At 41.8% G+C, this 20,370-nt stretch overlaps 1 protein-coding gene and 1 non-coding gene across 2 annotated transcripts in view; both read left to right on the top strand.

The window, feature by feature from the left end:
• Positions 1-9,867, top strand: part of LMNB1 (lamin B1) — a 51,932-nt gene extending 42,065 nt beyond the window's left edge. The window contains exons 9-11 of the mRNA XM_065918188.1: positions 974-1,093; positions 6,179-6,286; positions 9,168-9,867. Of these exons, the coding sequence (XP_065774260.1) occupies positions 974-1,093; positions 6,179-6,286; positions 9,168-9,209 (270 nt within the window). The 3' untranslated portion in view covers positions 9,210-9,867. The remainder of the gene's footprint in view (positions 1-973; positions 1,094-6,178; positions 6,287-9,167) is intronic.
• A 407-nt stretch (positions 9,868-10,274) lies between these two features.
• LOC136156591 (U6 spliceosomal RNA) lies at positions 10,275-10,381 on the top strand. The gene has a single exon (XR_010661086.1). It is a non-coding gene; the product is annotated as a U6 spliceosomal RNA (small nuclear RNA).
• The last annotated feature ends 9,989 nt before the right edge of the window (positions 10,382-20,370 follow it).

The following is a 20,370-nucleotide window of genomic DNA, read 5'->3' as shown; positions in this document are numbered from 1 at the left end:
TTTGACTGTTTCAATAAGAGTCATATTTTCCATTGACTAATGAATGATTTTCTGTTTCCTGGCTTCTTTTTGGAATTCAATCTCAGACGCTCTGGAGTGTTATGACACTGTCTCTAGTTGGGTACATACCACTTTCCATTACAGTATTGTAGATAGGCTGTCTGCTGCAGAGGTTTTGAGAGAAGTTAGTCATTTCCTCAGTTCCTGCTGTAGGCAGCTAGAGGATCCCACTGGAGGAGGGCAGAGGGCTCTATATGGAAGGATGGCTCATAAAACCCATAGAATAATGGAGTGCTGGCAGTGAGAGCCTATATTCATTGAGTCAGCCATCTTCTCTTTGTCAGTTCAGTTCAGTTCAGTCGCTCAGTCGTGTCTGACTCTTTGTGAGCCCATGAACTGCAGCACGCCAGGCCTCCCTGTCCATCACCAACTCCTAGAGTCCACCCAAACCCGTGTCCATTGAGTCGGTGATGCCATCCAACTGTCTCATCCTCTGTCGTCCCCTTTTCCTCCTGCCCTCAATCTTTCCCAGCATCGGGGTCTTTTCAGATGAGTCAGCTCTTTGCATTAGGTGGCCAAAGTACTGGAGTTTCAGCTTTAGCTCCTCTTCGTGGGCCATTATTTTCCTTCACAGTAGTCCCATGTGTTAACAGTACCGTTTCTGTCCCACTGGAGGGTAAAAGTCAGGTAGTTTGCTCAAGGTGAACTGACATGTTAGGAGAGCTAGGATATGAATCTAGTCCTTGTAGCTGCATTTTTACTTATTAGATGGGGAAGCTGAGGTCTGGATAAGCTCTGTGGCTCTTGGGGAAACATAACTGGTTAATATAGCAAGGCTGAAGCTAGGCCATAGTCCTGGAAATTCTAGAATCACTCCTCTTACGAGATGTTACAAAGTCTCATCGTTATGTAATTGGCACATTGGCGAGCAGGACTGTGTGTAGACTGATTTGATTTCCTGTCTCTTTTCCAGATCTGGGCTGCAAATGCCGGTGTCACAGCCAGCCCTCCCACCGACCTCATCTGGAAAAACCAGAACTCTTGGGGCACTGGCGAAGATGTGAAGGTTATATTGAAAAATTCTCAGGGAGAAGTACGTATCAGTTCCACCAAAGTGCTTTTTTTTTTTTTAATTGAAGTGTAATTGGTTTATAGTGTTGTGTTAATTACTGCTCTACAGTTACACAAATACATATATTTTGTAAAAATATTCTTTTCCATTATGGTTTATCATAAGCTATTGAATGTATTATTTCTCTGTGCTATTGTTAAGTAGGGCCTTGCTTATCCATTCAGTATGTCAAAGCATACTTCTGCTAACCCCCACCTTCCTGCCCATCCCTCCCCCAACCCCCTCCGCCTTGGCCACCGCAAGCCTGTTCTCTGTGTCCTCACCGCGGCGTCAGTTTCGTTTGAGAGTTCATCGTGCAAGTGTGATTTCTTTTCAAGAATGAAATCAAATGTGAAGTAACTGATTGCTTAAATCAGACCAAGGCTGCTGAGTCGGTGAAAGTAAAGCTAACCGCAGGTTTTAGATTTTAGGAATGAAATATGAGTTTGTCGTAGTTTTGATTGTTAGCGCAGATTCCAGAATTCAGTCTGTGTTCAGTTTCTGTCTCCACCGCCCAGTGGCCTTTTCACTTTAGGTGAGTTCCTTCAGTTCTCTTAGTTTTATCATTTTAGAGTGAAGATGGTAATAACAAAGTGATTACTATAAATGAGATGCTAGTTGAAGAATAATATAAATGAGACAGTCCTTGGGAAGTGCTCAGAACAGTATCTGACCTCTGGTAAATGCTTATTAACCTTGTTACTAGCTTTCAGCATGCTTGTGAAACTGAGTTTAAAGATTGAGGAGTGTACCTCTGCTTGATGTGTATGTTTTCAACATATCAGTGGTAGAATTCTTGTCAAAGAATCTAACCTACCCCTACTGTCACATAAAGACACCGCCAAGTCCCCCCAGCCACACACACATACTAGGAGATGAAAGGGTCTGCCGAGGAAGGCATGGCTACAGGTCAGGAGTCCTCCTCTGCCCCCAGAGTGCCAGGCTACACACCTTGCCTTCTCATTAGGGTGTCTCACTAGAGTAATAAGACACCAGGGACAGGGACCTGATCTGAGTTTTCCTGGCACATATTCAGTAAGAATTTACTAGATAAAATTTTTAGACACTCAAACATAGACCTTCACTTAAGTACAGAGAAGAAAAGTTGTTAACTGCATTCGCGATGGGTTCTGAGGTGTTTGCACATGAGGCGCCTCGTACCCAGCCGTCTTCCCACCCACCCCTCACTGTCAACCCCTGCTGGTGCTTACACTGCTCTTCACATGGAACTCACTGTCTGTGGAAAGAATGCCCTTGATCTCAGACTGAGGCTGAAAATGAAAGGGCATCTGGGTTTTTTCACTGTAGACCTCAGTACAGTTCGCCTCCAAATACCTCCGAGGTTCTCAGGGTTGGAGGGTGTTTAAAAGTGCCTTCAGTAATTGACAAACTGCAAGGAACCGAATCTTCCTCCTCCCAGCGAGGAGCCCTGCATACTTCTTGCCTGCGGCACTTTGGATCTCTTCCCGGCTGTCACTGGTGCTGCTGCCCGAGTGCTGAAATTACCGCAGCTCCTAAATTGGTAGTTTCTCCAACGTCTGAAACTGGCGGAGTACGTGTGTTTTTCAAAATGTTATGAGTGGCGATTCACCCAGATTGAAAAGTGCTGTTATAAGGGGCCATAGTAGATGAAATAGGTTTTTATGAGCCATGGAATCTAGTCCCATCTTTTTTGTGTGTGAAAACATGTTCCAACTTATAAAACGATCTTATAGGAAGATAATTTGGAATGCAGGAGGTTTAAAAGCCCACAAAATAGGTTCAAAGGAAAGTGAACAAAGTAGATACCATGACATGGGATATGTCTCGAGGTAGTGTTACTGATGATGTATCAATATAGCTGACTGAAGCTTAGGTTTCCCTTCATAATTCAAACCACTGAATCTTAGATTGTTGAGTTGGTTTGTTTGCCTTTTCTTTTAACAAACTTCTGTCTTCTGCTTGCTAGACTCTGTAAAGTGACTTCTGTCAGAAATGAGGAAAGTATTATGAATACGGTTCTTATTTCTGTGATTGTCAGACAAGTACTTTTACACTTATCTATTTCATTCTGTAAGGCCATGTTCGTTAGTAGGTTCCAGACTGTATTTATCATAATTCATAATGACCACCTGTAAAGATCATTTTTCTATAAGATTATAGGTAACTGACTTATTGAGTCAACTTAATTTTTCAAGACATGTTTTCTTGCTGAGGCATTGGAGATATCAGGAAACCCAATTAAACTGGCTTTAAAGTAATGGGGATATGTGAACTCACAATACCAACAATCCAGGGAGAGTGGACTTGATCCATTGGCTCAGCCAGCGTCCCCAGGGATCTTTCTGGGGTCTCTTTCCTGGGATCTTTCTGCAGTCTGTTTCCTGAGTGTCTCCCTCATGGATGCAAGATAGCTGCTAGCTGGAGGTGCCATCATTCCAGATTGACTTCTTGTGGGCAGGAGCTGGTGCCCAGGTGGGTCCTCATCTGGGCTTCACTCTTATTTCACCAGCCTGGGTCACGTGCCCATCTCTTAGCTAGTTTCTGGACTTGGGAGGACAGAATTTGAGCTTGAGCCCTCCTCCACCTCCACGGCTAGATCACACTCCTTGTGATGCACACGTCACATCTCCATGTGAGAGAGGGCACCCGGGTAAACTGTGAGTTCTTAATGAGAAATGAGTGGGGTGGAATGCTGGTGGGTTAAAAGCAGTAAGTGTCACTACAGAAAACATGGATTTGTTTTTTTTTTAATGAGGAAAATACAGTAATCTCTTTGTACCTTTAAAATAGAGGCGTCCCTGAAACTTTTCCATGTAGATACTACTTGTGTGTCCTGAGACACCATAGTTTACCATAACAGTCAGCTCCTTCATGAATAAAAACCACCTTGATTTGTGGTAATTGCTGATTTCTGTGGTGTAAATACTCACTGGTAATTTCAGGCTACCCACATGTCATGACTGAGTGCAGAGTTGGAGAGACAGTGTGTGAGCTTGCACTGCGGGGTGAACCTTTATGTACCCAGGGCTTTACCTGCACAGACCCGTGACATGTTGATGGAGAGACCATCTGTGTGTGCCTTTCAGATCACTGATACGGTTAGGTGTCCTTCTAAGAGGAATTTTTTTGGTAAAGACATTTATCTTTAGTACCTTTTTGGGCCTAAACCTCCCAACAAGTTTTGACTCTGAATTTGTTTTTACTATTTTTTGATTTAAATCTATAGACATTTAGCTCACTTATATTCCATACAGGCTTTCTGCATTAGATTAATTGGTTTTTAAATGTTGTCAAATGAAAAGTGCTTAACAGCAGGCTTAAATTAAAGGCAGTTATGCTGAAGTAATTCATAATTAATGAAGTTGGGCAAATTGCTCTTTTCCAAGTTTCTCATTTGAGGCTCATAGTCTGGTGTTTTATCACAAGCTCTAAGAGCCAGTGTTCCCATATGGGATGTGTACATTGTCATGAGCTGCTAGAAGCTGAAATGTGAGAATTCTGTAACACTTTTTTTTTTTAACCATCTTTTTTTAAAAAAACCTTCCTTCTTTCCTTCCAACTGTGTTCAGTCTTCATTGCTGTGCGTTGGTTTTCTCTGGTTGCAGCTAGCAGGGGCTCCTCTAGTTGTGCGCATGGGCTTCTCGTTGCAGTGGCTCCTCTGTTGCAGAGCAAGGATTCTAGGGCGCACAGATTCCGTCGGGGTGGTGCATGGGCTTAGTTGCCCCAAGGCCTGTGGAATCTTCCCAGACCAGGGATTGAACTTGTGTCCCTTGCACTGGCAGGCAGATTCTCAACTGACGGACAACCAGGAAGTCTGAGAATTCTATAACCGGTTTTGTTTGACTTTTCTTTTCTTACTTTAAGATGACTTGAGGGACCCTAGATACTCTCAAAACTTTTTGAAAGTCTTTTTTCTGTTTTGTGTGCCACTATACCGCAGTGGATATCTTAGTTTTAGAGCGTAATTTATCTAAGGATTCACATGCTTTTTTGTTAGTACTAATTTGGTTTAAGCAATCTGACTCAGACTGATCTCACAGAATTGAAGTTTCTGGCTAATTGAGACTCAAAATGGTCCATCTTCTTTGGCCATGCAGCAAAAATCGAAAGTCTAAACAAAACATTACTGTGCTACCTCAACTTCATTTATAAGATATATCCATGGATATACTTTAAATTGAAGTTTCATGTCTCTGACACTGTTCTCTGATTTTCTTCCTTTGCCAGTTTAAACTAGCTGGTCCATGTTTAAGTTTCAGATAAGCTTTTACTCACATGATTTTAGCATCTTCATCTGAAGTTACCTTTCTTGAGTGAGCTTTAGACAGTACAGAGTAAGATTAGAAGCTCTGTAGCACTCTAGGACACATTTACTTGCTGTTAGATCATCAGGTTAGCCTTGTGCTTGAACAGAAACACTGCTGCATTTGTGCAAGTCAGCATTCTCTACAGGAAAGTCATCTGTGTTTGCTCCTACTTTCTGTTACACCAGTGAATGACAAATCAGTTTTTTTGTGCAGAGTACATTGGGACTTCACTAGCATGTTATGAATAAATACTGTTCCTGTGTCTTGATTCCATTTCTTTTAAGAGGAACTAGTTGCTGAAGGGATGAAAGCTTGTCCTTTTCAGTCTCAGGATGTCTTCTTGCTCCCAGGATCCCTGAGAGCACAGCAGTTGGCCTCTTACTTCCCTTTTATTCAGCATTTATTTAGTACTGTCTCTTTGCTAGGAGCCATGATCTTTAAGCAGAATTCATGTTGAGTATTATGAAGAATTTAGTGTGCCAAATCATTTATAGAATTCTTAGTAACAGAATGGGATGAAAAGCAGTGGAAACTTCTCAGTGGGTATTTCAAATTGGATCCCAGTAGCTTCCCTGCAAGGAATATTGAAGATCTAAGAACTGCTACTAATTATGCAAAAATTCCTGTTTAGTAGTTGAAGCTACTGATGAACCACTTTAAAAAAAAGTCCCTGATGTAGGAATACAGTTTCTTAAATTTATGCAAAGAAGGGATGTCCTCCCACAGACTTTGTGGTTTTAAGTATAGTGTTTTAACTTAAAATCAAACTCTTGTTTAGGAGGTTGCTCAGAGAAGTACAGTCTTCAAAACAACCATACCTGAAGAGGAAGAGGAGGAGGAAGAAGCAGCCGAAGTGGCTGTCGAGGAGGAACTTTTCCACCAGCAGGTATTACTTCAATATCGCTCTTTTTAAATTTTATTAACATAGTTACATGAAGACCAAAAACCAATAATGGGGCTTGATCCCCCCCCCCCGCATTACTTGATGAACCAAATCAGTGATCTGCCAAGTGGGGTTTGTTTTTCCTGAGGGGATATTCAAGATAACAGTACGTTTGAGTACTGGAAGAAAATGTTAGCACTTCTTTTTAAAAAATTATTTCTCATATTGAATTTCAGTTTTGTCTTTTGTTTTATAATGTATGTAATATAGTGGGACATGTATGCCACGTAAGTATATATGGATTGGAATGCATGCTCAGAATTATTTATTGAAGGGTTCTTTGAGTTTAGATGACTAAGTTAGAGTAGGTATCTACATATAAACTTTAAAAAAGAGTAATATTCAATTTCAATGTGAAGCAAACATGCTTGCTGTCTTAAGTTTTTAATCATTTAATTGCAAGCTAGATTTTAGCTGATGCTTAGACTTTTGAAAGCCCTTGAAATAAAGGAACTCCAAATTTGATTTTAATTAATTAAATTGGAATTATTAATAAGTAATAAGCCTTCAGTTTATATTCTCAAACTGTTCAAGTCTGATCACTAATCAGAATTCCTACCCTTATCGTTATAAGACTTCATCACCGTGTCTCTAGATTTATAAATCTGTTCATTTGCCTTAATTAGCCCCAGTCCTGCTCCGAATAAACATCCTCTTATGTATTCAGCCTTCAGAGTCAGGAGTTAGGAGCTCACTCTCTAGAGTGAGAACCACTTGAGGTAGGCTACGGTAGGATGGATTTTTGGCCTGGATACTTCCTCATACATTTTGGAGGAATATTTAACACATTATTGCCCTGGGGGTCTGGAGGTTGTAGAAACTAAGGCATGTAGTATTAATACATCTCTGGTGAGTAATTTGTTAAGAACAGGTATTTTATACTTGGCTTTAACAAGAAATAGACACAAGATCCATTTCCTGCCCTTATGGGAAGCATTATAATGACTGGTAGTAGAATAATATAAGAGACTAGTGGTTCAGAGCTTGAGTTACAGCAGGTCAAATGCTGAAGAAGGCTGTTTAAGCCACCAGAACAGTTGAGAAGATCTCTGGAAAATAGGTTCTGTCCAGTATTTTGAAGGATAGGCAGTTATTTGAGTGTTAAAAGTCAGACAGTGGTGTTCTGGGCTTCCCTGGTGGCTCAGAAGGTAAAGAATCTACCCCAAAATGTAGGAGATCTGGGTTTGATCCCTGGTTCGGGAAGCTCTTCTGGAGAAGGGAATGGCAACCTATCCCAGTATTCTTGCCTGGAGAATTCCATGGACAGAGGAGCCTGATGAGCTACAGTCGATGGGGTCAGAGAGAGTCAGACACGGCCGAGCACTAACACACATACACAGTGGTGTTCTGTGGGTGTTTAGATTGTCTGTTGTTGCTACATTAAGAAACCACCTTAAAACTCAGTGGGTGAAAACAGTGATTTCTTATTTCCTATGACTGGGCTTAACTGTGCGTTTTTTTGATTCACACAATGGAGAGTGAAGTCAGTCATGCAGTTGCATTCAGCTGGAAGCTTGGCTGGGGCTGGAATGCTCTCCATGTCTCTTTCCATGCGGTTTCTCATCATTTGGTGGTTTAACCCAGCCTTCTTTACAACATGGCAGCTGGTTTCCAAGAGAATAAAAACAGAGAGCACTAGATTTCTTAAAAGCCCATATTCTCTTAGTCAAAGTAAATCATAGGCCAGCTCCAATTCCGGAGGGGTGGAGGTGGTAAATCCCGGGTATCTGATAATAGGAAGAACGGCAGTGAATTTATGAGGACTTTTAATTCATCACAGGGGATATGTCAGGACTTGAGCACCAGGTATAGCTGTCCATCCAGCCAGATTTGTTGTAGGTTGTGTGTGCGTGAGAGAGAAATGAAGTGGGAAGGTTGATGTTAAATTGACATAGTTAGGAATGCCTAAGGAAGTAGCTTACGCATACTTTGGAGCAAAGGAGAATTTGAGACAGTATCAGAGGGATGACTCTAGAAGGGAGACTGCAGACACACTGAGGGACTGTACAAATAGAGATTCATTAGAGCATAGTGACTGAACTTGAGGGCAAGAAGGAAAAAGAAATGAAAGATGTGCAAGGTTTCTTAGATCCTGTCATCAGAAGAAATAATGATATCGAGGTTCAAAAAAAGGAAGATGGAAGGACAGATCAACTATTTTGACTTCACATTAGAGAAAGAGTCCAGTGGCCTTTTGAGTTGGTTTGAAGTTTTTTTGTTTGACCTTCAAGAAACCAGTTTCAGTTTAGTCAAGTGGTGAATCGTAGTCATGTTGTGAGATTTTAAGGAATTAGTGAGTGAGAAAGAAACGGGTAGATGGAGCCATTTTGACTTCTCATTTGAAGATGAACCCAGTGCAGATGCTTCAGGATATGAAAGCTGAGGATCCCGCCAGCCATATTCTCTCACGTTCAGAGATCCTGTCCACTGATCTCGTTTACTAAATTACAAAAGGATGTTATTGAACAGTGGTTCTCAACTTCAGCTGCATATTAAAATTACTTAAGGAACTTTAAAATGACTTATAAATAGATCCTCTTCCCCAGGTAAGTGAGAAATTCTCATTTTATCTAGAGGCCTAGATCAGCTTTTTTTAAAAAAGCTCCTCAGGCTCTGTCCATGCAAGCTAGAGTTGAGAGTCAGTGTTCTGGAGTTTGTTGCAGTATCCTAGGGGGCAGTCCGTAAGAGAAGGTTAGAAAGGGTGAGAAGTAATAAAGGTCCATTTGAAGGTAAGTGATAATGAGTTTGTAGTATCTCTGCCTTATTTTAAGCTACTATGATCCATTGTCTTAGCACTAAGGTTTCTTTCTGTTTTCCTCATCAGGGAGCCCCAAGAGGTTCCAACAGAAGCTGTGCAATTATGTAAACTTCTCAAGTCAGCTGTCTTCCTCAGAATAAAGAAGTATGGTAATCCTTACCTACATGCAGTGCAGAGCCTTCTCAGAAGCACAGAATATTTTTATATTCCTTTATGTGAATTTTTAAGCTGCGAATCTGATGGCCTTAATTTCCTTTTTTGACACTGAAAGTTTTGTAAAAGAAATCATATCCATACACTTTGTTGCAAGATGTGAATTATTGACACTGAACTAACTGTACTGTTTGGAAAGGGTCCCTCAAATTTTTTGACATTTTTTTGTATGTGTATTTTTTTTTTTTTTTTTAAGTTCTTAGGAGGCGGAGGGGGAGGGTAAATAAACCACTGTGTGTCTGGGTTTAATTTGAAGATTGCTCCATCTAGATTAGCAATCTGCTCTTGATTATCCTCTGCTATATATAACGGTGCTGTGAGGGAGGGGAAAGGCATTTTTCAATATATCGAACTTTTGTACTGAATTTTTTTGTAATAAACAATCAAGGCTACAAAAATTTTTTTTAACTAGAAAAGAGAAATTTTGTAAGAAGGCAATATAACCTAATCATCATGTAAGCACTCTGGATGAAGGATTCCACAAAACTTTGTTTTATGGTTACTTCTTCTCTTAGATTCTTAATTCGCAAGGGGAATGGGGGGAGGGGGAGGAGAGGGAAGGGGAGGGTTTCTCCTAAAACGCATTAGTTGTGTTTTTTAAGATAGTGTAACTTGCTTAAATTTCTTACGTGACATTAACAATAAAAGGCTGTTTTAATATTAATCTGTTGTCTGTTTTAACTTTAAAAACATTTTGAGGGGAGAAAATTATTGCCTCAGTTGTACTTTTGATAAAAATAATTTGGCTCCTTGTTTGAACTAGGTTTTTCTTTAAGGCTCTGACAATGGGAAGATAAACGCACAGACTCTTTTGGCGTCTCCCCTATTTTCAGTACCCTGCTGTCATTAATAATAGCACTTAAAATAAAAGCAATAATAATAGCTAATTTTTTTGGAGCCCAGATATCATTTATATTTTTTAGCTTATTAACAGTAAGACCTTTTAAAATCTCTTTAAGAGTGCTCGCTTCGGCAGCACATATACTAAAATTGGAACGATACAGAGAAGATTAGCATGGCCCCTGCACAAGGATGACACGCAAATTCGTGAAGCGTTCCATATTTTTAGATCAATGGAACAGAATAGAAAGCCCAGAGATAAATCCACGAACCTATGGACACCTTATCTTTGACAAAGGAGGCAAGGATATACAATGGAAAAAAGACAACCTCTTTAACAAGTGGTGCTGGGAAAACTGGTCAACCACTTGTAAAAGAATGAAACTAGAACACTTTCTAACACCATACACAAAAATAAACTCAAAATGGATTAAAGATCTAAATGTAAGACCAGAAACTATAAAACTCCTAGAGGAGAACATAGGCAAAGCCCTCTCCGACATAAATCTCAGCAGGATCCTCTATGACCCACCTCCCAGAATATTGGAAATAAAAGCAAAAATAAACAAATGGGACCTAATGAAACTTAAAAGCTTCTGCACTACAAAGGAAACTATAAGTAAGGTGAAAATACAGCCCTCAGATTGGGAGAAAATAATAGCAAATGAAGAAACAGACAAAGGATTAATCTCAAAAATATACAAGCAACTCCTGAAGCTCAATTCCAGAAAAATAAATGACCCAATCAAAAAATGGGCCAAAGAACTAAACAGACATTTCTCCAAAGAAGACATACAGATGGCTAACAAACACATGAAAAGATGCTCAACATCACTCATTATTAGAGAAATGCAAATCAAAACCACAATGAGGTACCATTACACGCCAGTCAGGATGGCTGCTATCCAAAAGTCTACAAGCAATAAATGCTGGAGAGGGTGTGGAGAAAAGGGAACCCTCTTACACTGTTGGTGGGAATGCAAACTAGTACAGCCACTATGGAGAACAGTGTGGAGATTTCTTAAAAAACTGGAAATAGAGCTGCCATATGACCCAGCAATCCCACTTCTGGGCACACACACCGAGGAAACCAGATCTGAAAGAGACACGTGCACCCCAATGTTCATCGCAGTACTGTTTATAATAGCCAGGACATGGAAGCAGCCTAGATGCCCATCAGCAGATGAATGGATAAGGAAGCTGTGGTACATATACACCATGGAATATTACTCAGCCATTAAAAAGAATTCATTTGAATCAGTTCTAATGAGATGGATGAAACTGGAGCCCATTATACAGAGTGAAGTAAGCCAGAAATATAAAGATCAGTACAGTATACTAACACATATATATGGAATTTAGAAAGATGGTAATGATAACCCAATATGCGAAACAGAAAAAGAGACACAGAAGTACAGAACAGACTTTTGAACTCTGTGGGAGAAGGTGAGGGTGGGATGTTTCAAAAGAACAGCATGTGTATTATCTATGGTGAAACAGATCACTAGCCCAGGTGAGATGCATGAGACGAGTGCTCAGGCCTGGTGCACTGGGAGGACCCAGAGGAGTCGGGTGGAGAGGGAGGTGGGAGGGGGGATCGGGATGGGGAATACGTGTAACTCTATGGCTGATTCGTGTCAATGTATGACAAAACCCACTGAAATGTGAAGTAATTGGCCTCCAACTAATAAAAAAAAAAAAAATCTCTTTAAGAAAGCCGTGTGGGAACGTAGGGACTGTGGGAGAAATTGGGGAAGATACTCCTTTTAAAGGAAAAAGATGGAGATAATATTTCTAGAATCTAGTTTTACTGTCTTAAAATATGGAAGAGATACTCCGCAGTGGACTGGAATACTCCTGGATACTCCACAGGACTGGAAAAGGTCAGTTTTTATTCCAATCCCAAAGAAGGGCAATGCCAAAGAATGTTCAAAATATCACACAATTGCACTCATTTCACATACTCAAAATCCTCCAACCTAGGCTTCAATGTGAGCCAAGAACTTCCAGATGTACAAGCTGGATTTAGCAAAGACAGGGGAACTGGAGATCAAATTGCCAACATCCACTGGATCATAGAAAAAGCTAGAGAATTCCAGAAAAATACCTGCTTCATTGACTACGCTAAAGCCTTTGACTGTGTGGATTACAACAAACTGGAAAATTCTGAAAGATGGAAATACCAGACCACCTTATCTGCCTCCTGAGAAACCCATATGCAGGTCAGGAAGCAGCAGTTCGAACTGAACGTGGAACAACAGACTGGTTCAAAATTGGGAAAGGAGTGCATCAAGAATGTATATCATCACCCTATTTATTAAACTTATATGCAGAGTACATCATGTAAAATGACAGGCTGGAGGAATCACAAGCTGAAATCAAGATTGGCGGGAGAAATATCAATCACCTCAGATACACAGATGACACACCGCCCTTGTTGCAGAAAGCAAACAGGAACTAAAGAGCCTCTTGATGAAGGTGAAAGAGGAGAATGAAAAGGGTGGCTTAAAACTCAACATTCCAAAAATGAAGATCATGGCATCCGGTCCCATCACTTCATGACAAATAGATGGGGAAACAATGGAAACAGTGAAAGACTTTATTTACTTGGGCTCCAAAATCACTGTGGATGGTGACTCAGCCATGAAATTAAAAGATGCTTGCTCTTTGGAAGAAGAGCTATGACAAACCTAGATAGCATATTAAAAAGCAGAGACATTACTTTGCCAACAAAGGTCCGTCTAGTCAAAGCTATGATTTTTCCAGTAGTCATTTATGTATATGAGAGTTGGACCATAAAGGAGGCTGAACGCCAAAGAATTGATGCTTTTGAACTGTGGTGTTGGAGGAGACTTGAGAGTCCCTTGGACTGCACGGAGATCAAATCAGTCAATCCTAAGGAAATCAACCCTGAATATTTGTTGGAAGGACTGATGCTGAAGCTGAAGCTCCAATACTTTGGCCACCTGATGTGAAGAGCTGACTCATTGGGAAAGACCCTGATGCTGAGAAAGATTTAAGGCAGGAGGAGAAGTGGTTGACAGAGGACTAGACAGTTGGATGGCATCACCAACTTAATGGGCGTGAGTTGAGCAAGCTCCAGGAAATGGTGAAGGACAGGGAAGCCTGGAGTGCTGCAAAGAGGTTGAAAAGAGTTGGGCACGCCTGAGTGACTGAACAACACTGATTAAAATATGGTATGAATGATAGAAAATACAGGGAGATGTGTGCTCTGTGAGGTAGTTCTATATGGTGATAACTAGGGTGTCATTTGTTATGCATTTGGGGGATTTTTATCTTGTGATTGCTTTCGCTTAGTGAGTTCATCTTGTAGAAAGTAGAATATCCAAATGCTCCCTAGACTGAGCTGATGACAACATTTCAGAAGCTAATCCAGAGCCAGTGTTTGCCTTTCTCTTAAAATATTCCTGCAGTAAGCTGTGCAAAGATGAGCAGCTTACACTTGAAAATAACTCATGAAGTCTCAGAATTTCTGTGCGCTGCAGATTTACTGCATACTCCGGTGCCGTCGCAGACACAAGATAAATGCTGGGTTAGAAATCCTGTCTGGTGAAGCAGATAAAATGGTAACTACTCTGCACAGATTTATCTTCGGAATGAGAATGGCAGTGCTGCGTGTGGCCTGACTTGGTTGTGAAAAGTGTTGCCACAAGATGGGGTTCTTGTCATCAGGATCTAATCTAGGTACTTTACTGCTGGATAAATTAGGTTATAGAAATCACTTTAATAGTTAGGCATTAAGAAACTTGGGCAGTTTTAATACAGAGGAATATTATATATGCTCGTGAAATTTAGACTGAAAATCCAGGACTCAGTTAATACATAGTTGGGTGCCACTGAATATGTGGCAGGAGACTTTGGAGCCTATTTAAGCTTGCAGACTTATACCAAAGAGAGGTTTTCTGAATGTGAGCTGCACCTAGGGCTGTCCCCATGGAGTGTCATGGAGACAGACTCAGAGGCTGCCTGTATGTGTATAGATGCGTTTTGGCATCAGTGGAGGTTGGGGCTGCATTATTGAACTGTTTTATAACGAGTGTGAGATTTCTCCCTTTTATCTTGTCTTCAGTGATCTGGTTTCACTACTAAGTTTAGATACAGATTTATTTTCCTCTTACCTCTGTTTTTGACCAAGAAAATTCTGGATGCTCGTATTTTGTTGAGTATTAGCTCATCCCCTTTTGCTTTTTTTCCCTTTTGGGATTTCTTTCAGACTTACACTGAACCTATCCTTTTTCATGTTTTAGGTTTCTTTAAATAGGAAAGGGAGTATGTCAAGGCTGTATATTGTCACCCTGCTTATTTAACTTATATGCAGAGTACATCATGAGAAACTGGGCTGGAAAAAACACAGGCCAGAATCAAGATTGCCGAGAGAAATATCAATAATCTCAGATATGCAGATGACACCACCCTTATGGCAGAAAGTGAAGAGGAACTAAAAAGCCTCTTGATGAAAGTGAAAGAGGAGAGTGAAAAAGTTGGCTTAAAGTTCAACATTCAGAAAACGAAGATCATGGCATCTGGTCCCATCACCTCATGGGAAATAGATGGGGAGACAGTGGAAACAGTGTCAGACTTTATTTTTGGGGGCTCCAAAATTACTGCAGATGGTGATTGTAGCCATGAAATTAAAAGACGCTTACTCCTTGGAAGGAAAGTTATGACCAACCTAAATAGCATATTAAAAAGCAGAGATATTGTTTTGCCAACAAAGGTCCATCTAGTCAAGGCTATGATTTTTCCACTGGTCATGTATAGATGTGAGAGTTGGACTGTGAAGAAAGCTGAGAGCCAAAAAATTGATGCTTTTGAACTGTGGTGTTGGAGAAGACTCTTGAGAGTCCCTTGGGCTGCAAGGAGATCAGCCCTGGGTGTTCATTGGAAGGACTGATGCTGAAGCTGAAACTCCAGTACTTTGACCACCTCATGCGAAGAGTTGACTCATTGGAAAAGACCCTGATGCTGGGAGGGATTGGGGCAGGAGAAGAAGGGGACGACAGAAGATGAGATGGTTGGATGGCATCACTGACTCGATGGGCATGAATTTGAGTAAATTCTGGGAGTTGGTGATGGATAGGGAGGCTTGGTATGCTGCGATTCATGGGGTCGCAAAGAGTTGGACACAACTGAGCGATTGAACTGAACTGAACTGAACTGACGCTGTATTCTCAGTAACTTAGTATTTACCTCACTAATTATGTTCCCAGCCTTGTCTAATCTGTTTATCCCACTTGTAGTTTCTAGTTTCCTTAACTATACTTTTCATTTCTGAAATTGTGTTTGATATTTTTTCATATTTGTTCCTTATTCAGTTTTTTAAAAAACTGTAGTTCTGTTCCTTTGAAAAGTTCATTTTAATCACACTTATTTTATAGTCTCTATATTCTTGAGTTCTTGGCAGTGCTCATTTTTTTTCTCAGCTACCAAAAAATGAATGGTGACTTGTTTCCTCGTGGGGTTTTTAGGATTATGAACTTCTCTTCAGCAAGGACTCTCTATTTGATGGGTGGGTCCCTGTCCCAGCGTTTTGCTACAGAATCATTTGGAAGTTCCCCGTGTGTCTCTTTGGTGTTGAGATGGTATAGTGGTTTGGACCATCACTGCTGCTTTCTCAGCTTGGGGTGGTGAAGGCCCACTAGGCCACTGCTGCGGAGAGTTATCTGGTTCTCACAGGTGGCTTCCACACGCGGTCCCCCAGCCTCAGCAGGAGCTGGTTCTTGCTCTGGGCTGGCGGGCGGTCCTGGTCACCTGTGCTGAGGGCTGCATGGCAGGGTTATGTGTTTTTTGCAGCAGACCCTCTTCCTTAAATGGACTTAAAGACATGTTTCCTGTCCGTGTCTCTAGTCCCTGAGGCTTCTTCAGGCCAAGTTCTTTGTTCCCTTATACCTGGACATTTCTTACTTTTTTAGGCTTGGCCCTGTTTTAAAACAAAAATTAGTTCCATGTTATCCGTTTTATAGACGAAAGAAGGGGTCATCTTGATCGGTTCATTCCACCATCATACATACATACAAATAAATGCACTTTATTTGTATGTGTGTATATTTTGAAGAGATACAGTTATGCTAATTCATGTTCCTTTGAGTTTTAGTTTCTTACCCATCATCCCTTTTACCGAATCTTAAATTGCTGAGAAACTTATTTGAATGCCTCTTTTCCTGGCCAAATCACATGCTTAAAACAAAGTGAGAAATTGAAAAGATTCTTTAATTCTTGCTTCTGGGTCATTGGCTTCTCAACAAAGCACAGATCTTCTTAGTTCCATTGCATGAAGTAGCAGCATGGATATGATTTTATGGGGTACTACCAGAGGAGAATGATGGAGATCAAACTTTTGAACCCCTGAGGCAGAGTTCTGGAATTTCCATGATACTTACTGGCAAAACCCAGAATTCTGAAATTGAGACTGACTCCATTCCTCTCTACCAAAAAAGGCACCGAAAGAGGTAGTGTTTAGCATTCGATGTTTTTGCTGTTTGTCTTCCTTACTAAAAGGGCATTCAGAACCAAGTTGATGGGAATGAGGAAAATAGGCAAAGTACGTGTAAAGATCACAGAGGTCATATTTGAAGTTGGAGGGAGGGAGCTCCCTCCAGTGTCAAGAGGGAGCTTGACTTGAACGTGTTGAGTGGGAAGAATAGTAAACTGATGGAGCAGGACTGGGACCCAACGCTGCTTTGCTATTTTGAAGGGTCAGAGTGCAGGCAGAGGACAATCACTGAGGTCCCCTGGGAGCCAGTTTACCCTGGAAACATGCTTCGACAGCGGGGAGTCACCTCGCTCCCTGCCTCCTACCCTCACTTCCACTGTACGAATTTTTCCTTCTCTTTAACAGCACAGTAAATCCTGTCTTCTGCTGATGTTTCTCAAGAGACAAAATGCACCTCTCAGTTTAAGGAGACAGCCTGTTCAGTAGCTTGATTACTTACAGCAATAAAACACATATCCCTGTGGATTAATTACATGAGTACCCCAGCCCATGTACCTTAATAATTCTCTGCATTTTGTATGCTGTTGACTTCTTTGGTTTAAAATAGAATCCTCACCTGCCTTTTAAGCCTTCTTTCATGACCCACTTGACCCGCAACTCGTGTGCCCTAATCCTCTTTGCCACTAGCATCCGGCTTGGGGCAGTTCCCCATCCACCTGTAACAGTGTCTGATACCTCCCCTAGTCTGTTTTTCTTCCGGGCTTTGTGACTCCATCTGGGTAACTATTTTCAGACAGTCTGATGTGGTCTATTAAATAAGCCCCCTCCATATAATCCTATGTCCTATGAGAAATGAGCCATGAGTGTAAGCTAAGTGTCCATTGTGTGACCACACTGGAGGGACACGTCTCAAGATAGCAGGTCTCACTGTGGCAGAAAGGGGCTTTCTTGCTTAGTGGCCAAGAGTGATCTTAGTGGCAATCTTGGATCATTGTCTTGTTTTCCAAACCCTGAGACCCAGGTACCTGTTCCCTTCATCCTTCTCTTTCTCCCTCCTCTCTCTATATGTGAGCCAGGCAGTCTCCCAGCTCAGCCCCTGCTTTAACAAGCACTGGTCTATTCTCTTCTGAAATTGGGGTGGTGACCCAGCCTTCCTCTTCGCGACCAGCTCCCCACTCCTTTGGTATGCTGCCTTCCAGTATTAAGAGGGCTAAACCCAAGCTCTTTCGAGGGCCAGAATTTTCCTCTGAATCATTTTCCCAGGTGCCCGTTACTCTTAAGTATTTGTCCTGCTAGCGGAAAAAAAATGTTAAGAAGTTTGAACATTGGAAAAATGAGCTGAAACATTCCCTGAGTGCCTGTTGCCTACTTCTTATTCTGTGTTGTGAGAGAAATAGTGGGCCTGGGCTGAACTCTGGGAGGTGCAGCCGTGGGCTGACTGGGACTGGTGCTTACGTTCAGCCAGGTGGGAGAGGACCTTTTGTGGAGAATGAAGGGTTTGGGCATCAGAGCGGGTATCAGACTTTGGGTGACTCAGGGTGCCTCTTAGAAATTCCTCTTGGAACCTCAAGCAGGGCCTTAGTTGTGTCAGGTACCTGGGGAACTTTGGGAACCCAACCGAGGAGAACGGGCAAGGGCAGTGTCCTGGACATGCAGTGCTGCTCTGACGCTGTGGGGAGCACAGAATACCACACTGGTCTCGTGCTTACTCATGGAATAGTTTCAGTTTCATAGAGGAGAAGGAAAGAGCCATAAGGAGGAAGAAGGGAGAAAGCGAAAGGATCAGATGTTTGTTTACACCGCCACGCAGTCTGCTCAGGGGCGTCACAGCAAATGTTAACTCACTTGAAGCTCACAGTGCCACTCTGGGCAAGTGATGTTACCCTTGTTTGCAGACGGGGCAACTTGCCCAGTGTGCATGCATGCTCAGCTGGTCCAACTCTTTGTGATCCCCTGGGCTCTAACCCTCCAGGCTCTTCTGTTCATGGGATTTCTCAGGCAAGACTACTGGAGTAGGTTGCCATGCCCTCCTCCAGGGGATCTTCCTGACCCACGGATGGAACCCTGCACTGACAGGCGGGTCCTTTACCACCGGTGCCACCTGGGGAGCCCCAGCTTGCCCAGAGGTTAAGTCGTGTATTCATTCATTCCTTCAACAACCGTTCACTGGCTATGTAGTTTTGCTAGGCATTGCCTAGCAAGCACCTGGAACACCAAGAGGAGAGATCCAGTGGTTTTCTTGGGAACTCAGTCTGATCACCCTGGCCACTATTTTTTTGTTTTCTCTTTTTCCTTTTGACCCTGTGGTTTGTGGGATCCTAGTTCTCCGACCAGGGATTGAACCTGGGCTCCTGCAGTGGAAGCATGGAGGCCTAACCACTGGACTCCCAGGGCAGTCCCCAGGCCACCATCTTTGACAGCTCTGCCTATTCCATTGTCCCAGGAAGCTGTTGGAAAATAATGTACATAGCTAGTATACCAGTGACAATGGTGCTACTCACTGGCATCAATGAATGGGAATAACCCCAACTGTCATATGACCCCCTAAGCCCTATTTTAAGTCTCTGGTGTTTCTGATGTTCTTGACATTAATGGCAAATGTAATGAACATTATTTGCATGCTGCAGGTTAGGAAATGCTTTCATGTAGATAAGCTGATGTGTCTTAGTCAGGAGCCAGTGAGGGATTCTGCTTTCTTTCCAGAGCTCGAGCTTGTGCTCATCCTGTCTGCCTCACTCTGCACTGCATTCCACTCTGTCAGGTGAGATGGCAGGCCCCAGCCTGGGTGGACTGCCCTTTCCTGAGTTGGCTATGTTATAGGATGCGTCTTCCCTGATATCAGGGAGCTGATTAATTGTTCTGGTTTAAAGTCTCCTATGGGGTCAGCATCAGGTAAGCTAAGCAGAGGTGTTGGATGGCTTAAAAGAGCAGGTTGGGCCTCAGTAAACCAAAATGTTAGTGTCCAACCTGGGAATGGTTGAAAGTAGCCTAGAGAGTGTTCACATATTTCCCACATCCTAGCGGGCAGTAAGGGACTGTGAATGACAGGAATTACTGGAACTGTGATTCAGCTCTGATTACAAAGGAGGGTTTTTTTTTTATTATTATTATAGAGAACTAACTATTCTTTAAAACATTCCAAGTGTAGTCATGGGTTATGTCCCAAATTTGTACTTTCCCACATGGATAGTCCTTCTCCACAAGACAGACTGTATATAGAAGAAAAAGTAGCATTGTTTCTGTCTCTGAACTAGCTCTGTGAGTGGGAAACCCTGGATAGGAGCAGTGTTCGTGACACTGTTGCTGTCACTTAACGGTAAGATCCTGACATTTCCGATGCTCAGCTTCCTGATCTGTAAACTGAGGCTAAAAAAAAAAATTCTATTAGACAGCTGATGGTAGAATTATATTAGAACATGTAGAACGATCATACAAATATGGTAGGTCTAAATAAATACATAGGAATTTGAAACTAATGACTACTACTAAAATTTTTGATGAGGAGAATTGGGAAGTAAGGTGAGACTTTGGTTTTGAAATGGTAGGTTGTTCAATGTTCTTAGTACACATGAGTCTACAAGTACAGACACTGTTGGTCAGAGCTAACACTTGTCGACTGAATGGTTAAGCAAGGAAAACCATTGAGATTACTGTAAGTGCTACATTTTATTCATTTTGTGAATAAATACCAATTTCAGCAAAGATTGATTCAGCATTTACCAAGTGCCCTCCTGTGTTCTAGCGCTGGCAAATGCTCAGTAC

Source organism: Muntiacus reevesi, chromosome 1 (assembly GCF_963930625.1).
Source record: "Muntiacus reevesi chromosome 1, mMunRee1.1, whole genome shotgun sequence".
Classification (NCBI taxonomy): domain Eukaryota; kingdom Metazoa; phylum Chordata; class Mammalia; order Artiodactyla; family Cervidae; genus Muntiacus; species Muntiacus reevesi.
This window is presented reverse-complemented; position numbering and strand designations above follow the sequence as displayed.